Source organism: Amphibalanus amphitrite, unplaced genomic scaffold (assembly GCF_019059575.1).
Source record: "Amphibalanus amphitrite isolate SeventyFive unplaced genomic scaffold, NRLGWU_Aamphi_draft 000531F_arrow, whole genome shotgun sequence".
NCBI classification, from domain to species: Eukaryota; Metazoa; Arthropoda; class Thecostraca; order Balanomorpha; family Balanidae; genus Amphibalanus; species Amphibalanus amphitrite.
Window position 1 is genome coordinate 35,842 of NW_024882025.1, and position 9,673 is coordinate 45,514.

The 9,673-nt window shown below is 55.8% G+C and overlaps 1 protein-coding gene across 1 annotated transcript; it reads right to left on the minus strand.

Moving 5' to 3' along the window:
• Nucleotides 1-1,894: 1,894 nt before the first annotated feature.
• LOC122393358 (GTP-binding protein REM 1-like) lies at nt 1,895-7,296 on the minus strand. Its single transcript, XM_043389302.1, has 5 exons — nt 6,854-7,296; nt 4,230-4,414; nt 3,523-3,614; nt 2,934-3,120; nt 1,895-2,638 (listed from the first exon to the last, which is right to left on the minus strand). The coding sequence occupies exons 1-5, from the start codon at nt 7,147-7,149 to the stop codon at nt 2,343-2,345; spliced, it is 1,056 nt and encodes a 351-aa protein (XP_043245237.1). The 5' UTR covers nt 7,150-7,296; the 3' UTR covers nt 1,895-2,342.
• Between the last annotated feature and the right edge of the window lie 2,377 nt (nt 7,297-9,673).

Below are 9,673 nucleotides of genomic sequence, written 5' to 3' on the forward strand. Positions count from 1 at the left end.
ACGGAATGATTGACATCGACGACTCGATGAGCTGAACACGATTACGTACGGCGCCCCAGCTAGGCTGGATCAATGTTCTGGCCATACAGGCTGCCCGGGCCGAGCCGCCTTTATATAGACGTGGAATCGCTGCTGCCATAAATAGACCGGCGAGGACCAGTCAACAATCAAACCATTCTGGGAAAACGGCCGAGCGAACGCCCTACTTGATCTCGGATTATGAACGGGTGGCTGAACTGAATACCAACTAATGCCATTGGTTTATAAACTATCGATTATCATAAACGAGCGAAATAATATTGAAGGAAGGAAGTTTCTTGCGTGGGGTGAGCTTTTACTTAGATGAGTGTCTTATATGCTGCAGAAGTGTAGAGGTAGAGCCACCTTTGAAAAAGGGTGAAAAGAGCGGCAGAGAGAGAGAGAGAGAGAGAGAGAGAGAGAGAGAGAGAGAGAGAGAGAGAGAGAGGGAAACAGAGAGGGAGGGAGGTAGAGAGTAGAGGGCGAGAAAGATTGAGACATGAAGAGCAGGAAGAAAGTATTGGAAGCCAGATACTTAAGTGTGTGGAGGAGAAAGGGTATGGTTTCCTGTCTCGGTGCCGTCTAGCTCTGACTGTTCACTTCCTGCAGTCGGACTGACCTGTCAGCCGTTTGTCAGTCGTTTGTCAACAGACAGTCTGTCGGCAGGAGTTTATTTCCCGGCGTGACCGGGCGGTCGTTTGGTGTTGACGGAACCTTCCAGACAAGGTCACGGGATCTGACGTCTTCGGTCTTCCCGGGTCGGCGGGTTCGCCCCTCCTCTCCCCGCCCTCCTTTGGCGGAGGCTGTCGCTGCCTATAGCAATGCTGACGTTGCAGTGGCTGTGGAATTGTGCAGTGTTCATCTTCTGCTCGAGTACTCAACTCATTTTGACAGAGAATGTCGACATTCATGGATAATGTCGTGCGCTGTATCGTATTATGAAGCGGCATGCTGCTGCCATCGTGTTACTAAAAGCTCCTGAGAGCTAGGATCACCAACAGATCCCAGCCAGATCCATGGTAGACCCTAAGATGAACTCCTTACATAATTCGTGATAGTAGGTACCCTAATCCGAATGTGCACTGATCCTTTTTCCTTGCATCGTCATCTAGACAATTAGGATGGCCACTCATACAACTTGGTAGTTACATACATTAACTCGTGTTAAAAGCGAACCCTATTTATGCTTATTGCGATCTGTTCCCATTTTCGCCCAATAGCAAACGACAGACAGCTCGTAGTCCGTGATCCCGTCCCCAGCGGCAAGGACTGGGGAGGCTACATTCCCACAGCGTCCGTCTGTACTCCACTGCTGCAGTGTCATCCAAACGAATAGCCGGCCTGGTCTGCAACCCCTTCTCCCCTCTGCAGCTGCTCGACCCTCTATCAGCCGCCGACAATGGAGTCTGCAGACAGTGCAGCGGCCGACTGCTCTCAAGGACAGACGCCGCTATAATGCTCACTTCATACAGTGACCAGCAATTGGTGTAACCCCCCTTTAGGTCTGACTCTGGTATACTGGAGACAACAGTCACCCACTGCGCCACACTGGTGCAGCAGCGGAACGATAAATTTTCCACCGCTATCAAAGCAGGAAGTGTTTGCTCAGCTATGCCTCTGTAATATATATGAATGTAGCCACGTATTCATTTCTGTTTGTGGGCATCTCCTGATCAACAGTTCTCTATCGGCCCATGGTGTAGTTTTGTGTGGACCCTTCTCTCTTCTGTTAGTGAGGACTGAGGAGGTCGTATATCCTCTCAGTCTGATAGATTTGTCAAAGATGAAACCATCTCACTCACGCGCTTTGATCATATCGACCCTATTATATGCGCTAGCATTTCAATCGCCTTACAAAAAAAAAAATCATCATATCGTCATCCGTACTGATATATTACCACCCAGGTAAGCAAGCGTGGAGACAAATAACTTATATGATCGCACGCAGGGGCACAAACAAAAACAGCATGATTCAAAACACAACGATAAGTAACCTATCATCAAAAACTTATGGTGGATGTCAAGTTACACAAAAGAAACGTCGTACGACACAACTCAGTTGCCGAACAAGTAAACGACGTACGAAATCTGACCTTATATGAATAAATAAATAAAGACAGGGCATGTAAAACACTATATATAACCTACTGTCATAAATACATACACAGTCAAAATACTCTACACAATATCATGAGCATGCGACGATTTCGTAGACATTGTTCCGCAACACCAATTGTTCGTATGTCCGTATGACTCAATGAGTTCAACTGGCGATGAGAAGCACATGATAACAGCAGCTGAGCGGCACTCCAACACGGCGAGTTTCAAACAATGAGCAGGTTCTGACAGGAGCGCGACTCGGCCGCCTTCTGGCCGATCACCTTGTGGAAGATCTCCTTGACGATGGTGGAGGGCAGGGTGCGCGACTTGATCCTCTTCTCGCGTCTCTGGCGCAGCCGCTCCAGCTTGGCGCGGTCCTCCGCACCGTCGAGCTCCTCGAACTGACGGTAGAAGCGGATCTGCGCCACGATCCCGGCCAGCAGCTCGTCGATGTTTGAGTTGATGACCACCGAGGTTTCGATGTACTTGTAGCCGTACTGAACGGCCAGCGATCGACCCTCTGAAACAGGCAGAACACCAGTCGTCAGACAGCGGCACTTGTACTGCAGCGAACCGACAGAAATAGCTCGCATCGATCGCCTGCGACGGCGCACTATGTTGAGCGGAGCTAGGACGGGTTCAAGGAACCGCCTAACTAGCATTATTGATGCCATTCTCAAAGGCACTCGGCTCTGTCCTCAGGGACGCCTCTGTCTCGTTTAAATTCCGGCACCATTTCCGTGACGGCAGCATCCGGCACCTCCTCAACCCCTCTCCCTGAATCCCCAAACGCCTTGATGACCTCTGCAACTGACCTTTGGAGGAGACTTTGCGCAGGCGGACCAGGTCGCACTTGTTGGCCACCACGATGACGGGCCGGCGCGCGGACATCTCCGAGATGCGGAGGCAGAGGCCGCGCGCGGCGCCGAACGAGCCGGCGTCCGTCACGCTGTACACGACGATGATGGCGTCGTGAGTACGGATGGCCGCCTCGTCGGGCATCTGTGGAGGAACGAGAGAGGGATCAGTCGACTTCCTTGTTTATAGTTCAGCGAGATGAGGATAACTTGAGAGATGAGGTATAAGCCATGTTGTTGAATTGGGAGTGGCGTAAACTCCACCAAAAGGGAGCGGCATGAGTTTGCAGGTGGTCTTGGCCACTCTCATCAATCCCACAACACGAATCCCGGCTTATTGCTCTAATTCTTGTACATGGATGTAGCTTAGACATACTTGTATTTCTAATCCTGACATTAATCTTTGTAAACACATCACGTTCGACTGATCAACCGTGCTACATTTTATGTTCCCGCTGTTAGGCCCAATCATCACGCTTTTTGTCTCACGGAGCTAAGCGTCAAATCACGAATTATACGGCCGGTTCACCCGATCTGCTGTCCTCACCTCCAGAATTGAGCTGGTCCTCTTCTCGACGGTGAGTTCCGTCTCGACGCCGTCCAGACACACATTTACTTGGCTCGGAGTCTGGTCATAGTCTGAGGAGAGAGAGAAACGATGGGTCAGTGGGGTCAGCTAGCTCCGCAACAGCGCTGCAAGAAAATGGCATAGAAATACCGCGGTACCTACATTGATGGTCTGCATCATCACTCATCAAAAAGTCAGGGTTGCGCGATGACGCACGAATATTCATTTTCTCTGGTCGTATCTATTACTCATTTGCGTGGGTTTGACCATCGCACATGTAGTCATGTGATGCCAAACCCAGCCTGGGGGCGGCAGGCCCGAGCTGCGCCTATTTCAGGCAGGATCCCACGCAGTGCTCGGTTTCCCCGTGGGCGGCAGTGCCTCGGGGACCGATTTATCCTCAGTTCGGGGATCCGGTAAGCTAAGTCGCTCGGCTCGACTGAACGCTGGCGGGGAGGCGGATCCGACAGGGTCCGTCGGAACTCGATGACGTCAACTGGCAGCTCTTGGAGGTGGCCAGACTAGTACCCCGCCGGGAACAAAGATCAACACTCGCCACTCTATAAACGCATCGTCGCTAGGGGCTAGCCTAACCTGGCCAGCCGCGTCGGCCGCTGGCAGACGGTCTCGTCCTCTGACGACACGAGTGGGCGGGTTCCCCAGGGTCAGCCTGCTGCGACACTCACCAACTGTCTGCTCGTAGGCCATGGTGTACTCGGAGGTGAGGAACTGGCGGCCCAGAGCCGTCTTGCCGACTCCGACAGCTCCCAGCAGGAGGACGCGCCTCTCCTCGTCAGCAGCGGGCCGCAGCGGGTCCGGCATGGCCGGCATTGTCACCGAGCGGGTCAGCAGGTTTGACTCGTCATCGCGCCTGAAAGACGGAGAGAACGCTGGGTCAGGCCACGGGCAGGTCGGGGTCAGGCTACAAGTGGGCTGCTGGATCGGTGGGGTTGAGTTCTGAAGGTTCACATGTGTTTATCTTGGCCACACCTGATGAAGATATTCAGTCCCGGTAGCTTGGCGCATGATTTGGCGTACCATGAGAGGCAGTGGAGGCCAGCCAGCGCACACAGCGGCACGCAGTGGTGTTTACAGCGCGTGTCATAAATAGCAGTGGCACTGGCCGGCGGCGGTGGTCGGAGGCGCCGTCCGGCCTTCGGTGGCGCCGCCCAGAATAGACCGGTGGTCGAGCGGCGCGGCTAAAATCGGCCCTTATTACGGCCGTAAATCGAGCTGCCGTCGCGGCGGCGCGAGCCGCGCTGCGAGCGACAGGATGACGGTGCCGACGGGGGAGGAGGGAGGACGCGCCAGGTGTCGCCTGTCGCTGCCGACCACGGGGCTCGGAAGAACAGCCCGCCCGGAGCGCCTGCCCCCGTCGAAAGGTCACCGAAATGCGCAGTAGACCGGGTGCTGAGACTGAGCGATATGGCGGCGCCGCGTCGTCAATTCTCACTGGAGTGTTACGTAAACAGGCGGCGCCACGCTTCCTGGTTTCACGGTCTCACACTTCCTGTGTCTACCCGCGTTGCCAACAAGCTGATGTGTAGAGATCACGCAGCCTGGCGCCATTTCAATCTCTCCGATATATCGCCAGCTGGTGGAGGCGTCTGCTTCCCCGCCCTGGCCCGGACTGTCAGACCGTGTCTGGCAGCCCTACAGCCGCAGGTGTGACCTGTCGAGCATACAGCCCCCCGGCAGTGTCGGCTGACATCTGTCTGCTAACGTCTCCGGGTTTAACGTCACCCTCAGCTGCTCGACCCAACTACAGCCCTCTCAGCTGCACGCCCGCCTAGGATGCCGCCATGGAGACCCCTCGGCAGATCGGCCCGCCGGATTGGCGTCGGTCGATGAAGGGGGCCGTGCCGGTCGTGCTGTCCATACTGACCGAGCCCGCTGGCCCCGGTCACCGCTGACCTTTAGCTGCGGCCGGATATGACTGGCGGTCGGAGCGGCGGCCGGAACCGCACCCCGCCGGGGGGGGGGGCGCCCCCAGCCCACCATCACCTCCGCGGAACGTCCCACTGACGCCGGGGGTTCCTGCACACGGAGCTGTTATCTAGAGTGGCGTGTCCGAGCCGCACCGAGTGGCGTGTCGGGGCCTCGCTGAGCCCCTCTGCACGACAGGTCCGCCCCTAGTGACGCCACGACTGCTGCCAGGCAGACGTCGCCGCGGTACTGATGACGTGCAGACCCGTCAGATGTGGGAGGAGATTTGTACACCGATGACTTTTATGGCTGCACATGCTACGCCGGTTGTCCGGTGAAGGTCAGCAGTCGCTGAGCCCTTAATTGAATCTCCGGTTCTCAGGCAGCTCTCTAAGCCGGGCCTCTGATGCGGTATGACGTCTGTCACCGACCATCAAAGGCCCCGCCCGGCGCTGGCCGAGGTCCGCTCCGGTGCTGGGCGGTGGGTCCGGTCCTGTGATGGCCAATGGCCAAGGGCCGGTCAGGGTGGCCGTGGCGACGTCAAACCCCCGGGCTGTTCGTTACGCACGCACAGCCGCCTTCGCAGACCTCTTGACCTAGTTGGTACCGCGGTATGCACGCAGTCGCAGCGCCGTGCATGGTGCACCGTGCAAAGTGCAAGGATGGCACCAGCCGACCTCGGGAGCCACAGACAGGATGGGCTGTGTCGCGGACAGGCCCATCGGCACGGGCATTGCCGACACGGCGTAAGTTATGTGCATTGTGCACCCTGCAGCATATCCGTCCCCGCAGCTGCGAATGCTACTAGCTGCTGAGATTCATCACTGGTGGTCCGGGTTATCTACTTTCGCTGTAGCGAACAAAAGCGATGATTAATGCGTATACCCGTCAGCTCAGAGTTCAACGTTATCTCCAGTTGCCAAAATAACGTGTTAGTGCGAACCGTTCGGAGCTGTTGGTGGCGTACGAATGGCTTCAAAGCTCTCTAGCAGACAGCTACGGCTCACACTGACAGCTTTCGCAAGCCCCTTCATTGGAAGTGCGTGACGTACGTAAATTTTGCAACAGTGAAGTGAACTTGGGTTTTGCAATGGCCAGCTGGCATCTAAGCCAGCTTTTGACATGTCATCGCATACGAAATACATCGGGCTTCAAGCGTAACCGTAAACGATCACAATCAGTACCAAGGACTTCCAGCATATCTGAACTCCAGATTGAAACGGCAACACCTGTCCTTTATCTATCAAACAGTTTTATCCGCCTTATCAGCAGCGGTCACCAATGCATGTCCTTGTTTGTCCCCCCCCCCCCACACACACACGCTTATCAAACGAAGAAGACTGCCCTGCCCCTCCCACAAGGCGAGCCACCCCGGACGACTCACCTCTGCTCGGCAGCGATGGCGTTCACCAGCTCCTCCTTCTTGAGACTGGACTTGCGGCGCTCTCGGCGGAAGCTGTCGCCGCGATTGACAATCCTTCCCCGTTTGGTGGACACAAAGTTTCTCAGCCGCTCGGCGGGCTCGTCAAACTGGAGGCAGTCGCGGTCCACCTCCGTCTGCGGCACCGGGCTGAAGTGCACCAGCGAGATCTTCCTCCGGCTGGCGATCGAGGAGGCCGGGCTGCGGCACGACTGTGACCGCTTCACCTCCTGGCAGCTGGAGCTCTCGCCGCAGGTCATGGCTGACGCTGCTGTCTGCTGGATGTGTTCTGCACTGGTCTATCCCACCGACACTGATCGGCACACGGCGGCGCTGGTAGCGACTCACGCGGGACGGTCCGATGCGGGCGGTCTGGTGGTTCTACTGGCGGCTGGCGCCCGCACCGAGCTATATAGCCTTCAGCGGCCGCCTACTATGCCCCTCCCCATGCGGCGCGCGCCAACTGGCGTGACGTCACCGGCCGCCAGACGAAGCCGTCGTTGGCGGCGGTGAGGCAGTGGGGTGGCGGTGGGGCGGCGGTCGACGATGAGAGGAGGGGTGCCCGACAGAGCAGACTCCGCAACGATCGTGTGCGGACCACCGCGCCTCCTATCACAATAATCCGACGAGGCCTTATTACCGATAATTGCTCCGTCGACTGAGAGCAGCGGCAGCGATTGGCCCATTGTCGCCCTAGGCAGGAGCCGGCCGCGGATTCGGTTGAGCGGTCTCTAACGAGCTCCATCGCCGCTGGTGTGAACGGCCCGCTGCAGTCTCCGACAGCGCGACCTCCGGGTCACTGGGCCGTCCAGTGAGCATCCGCCCGTCTCACTGCTTCCTCTGATCTTATAAACGCCTCACTTGCTGCCACGGCTCACAGCGAGCCGCATCAAGCAAAGCAGAGGACACGTGAAATATAGATCCGCGTCCGCATGTCGACCTCTCAGTTCATGAGGCAGAATATGTCTTTATGTGTGTTATAAAGTTTAACAACGCAACTTTCCAGCCCTTGAACTTTGGATTTATCATCGTTCTAAAACACGTTTAATTTCGTTTTCTAAAAGACTCTTCATATAATAATGCTGAAATGGGATCGAAAGGGGTCATTTAACTAGGCAGCTCGGCTTCGAACCCTGTGAGTCACTCTCCACCATCCGATCAAAAGTTTCTTGGAAGCCACATCTGAGACTATCTACCAAAGTTTTAGATCGACGACCCGAACGGCCGGATACGGTCTCATCTCATGTCGGTCAGTTGGCCCGCAGGTTAGGAGACGTCGTTGCTGTTGACTTTCCATCGCAACCCGGGGCTATCAGTGGTCGCTCAGGCGAGTCGGAGTTGAAACTACGGTTCAAGGCGGGACGGCTCAGCTGCTCACCTGTAGTACGAAGGGCTGCTAAAGCGATCCGGAGAGATGAGATAGGAGAGCTTTCCCGAGAACATTCGTTAGTGGTGTCTGCATCGTGATGGATGTTATGCTGCATTTTACAAACCCCATGAAACATCATGCAAATAATGTGACCATGTTTTTCATCCCCTGTTCCGCTTTGTCAGTGACACTTGGCAGCCACAGTGTTCGTACCAGGATCTTCGAGTGGACGCGAGTTGTCTGCCAGGGATTCAGCCAGGCACGGGCTATTAATCTCAAACTGCTGTGACAACAGTACGAACTTCCCCTGGCTCTGACTCGGAACTGACCGCGAGTCACAGCCGGACACGTCACTTTGTTTCACGCAGCGTCACACCAACGTCTCGCCGAGTCACACCAACGTCACGCCGAGTCACACAGCATCACGCGGGAGTTAGGAGATGGCACGGTTTTCATCGCTTCAGTTACATCAACGTCTAGTGCTCTGACTCAAAATGTTCTGTTCCTAGTATTTCCTGTCGTCGGGTGCTTGACACTGACCGTCTTGCCGACTAACAAAATGGCTGTCCGTTTTTTTCCAGCCCTAATGTAATTATGCCCCATCCACATTTTCCCGATGATCCTGACCTTCACGTAGACTGGAAACCCTACACGAACCGTGGACATGTTGCAGTACCTAGGTCTCTCAGCGAGACAACCGCTGATCCCACATACACTTGAAGTTTGAACTAGCTTCACTTGAGGTGGAAGTGACAGTAAGAGTAAACTCGGTATGGGTTCCTACCTGACCTCCTTTACGAAAGGGAAAAACATCACCATCCATTTGACCCCTTCACAGAAAATTCGCCTTGACTGGGCCAACACCATCGCAGAGGAGCTGACAGTCGACGACTGATGACATGTTTATCTCGAAGGGAAGCGGTTGCCGCCCGCCGGGTGACTGATTCTTCTCGTCTTAGGGCGACTCTTCCTTGGAGTCGCCCATTGTGCGGAGTTCTGAGAGCACCTCTGCCACACCCTGTGCCATTTCTCTCGACAGCACCCGCAGCTGTACGGCAGGGGAGAGAGGCGACGGGACGGTGACACCAGACCACCGCGAGGAAATCCCAGTTCCTGTGCCAGAACCGACCGAGTCCTGTCGGCGCCGCCGGCTCGCTCGACGTCCTCTTGGCCGGCGGCCGACCTCGTCCCTCCCCTCCCTCCGAACAGGCCCCTCCCCAGTTCGGAGGAGGGTGGTGACCGACCCGAGACCGCACCTGTGGGTTCACCGACCGCCAATATTGCCCGGAAGAAGACCCAGCGGGAGGCTAATTCAGGTCCAACGCACACGCATACAAACGGACGCATCGGTAAAACATCAACGGTCATGGGTGCCTCAGCTAATGGCCAGCCAGTTTTATGTAAGCTTAGAACAC

Excerpts from the sequence above, each read along its gene's own strand:
- LOC122393358 (XM_043389302.1), bottom strand. The coding sequence starts at position 7,149 with ATGACCTGCGGCGAGAGCTCCAGCTGCCAGGAGGTGAAGCGGTCACAG. Across the intron at positions 3,615-4,229 it reads GGCCTACGAGCAGACAGTTG|ACTATGACCAGACTCCGAGC; the intron begins GTGAGTGTCGCA and ends CTCTCTCCTCAG. Across the intron at positions 2,639-2,933 it reads GCGCAAAGTCTCCTCCAAAG|AGGGTCGATCGCTGGCCGTT; the intron begins GTCAGTTGCAGA and ends TGCCTGTTTCAG.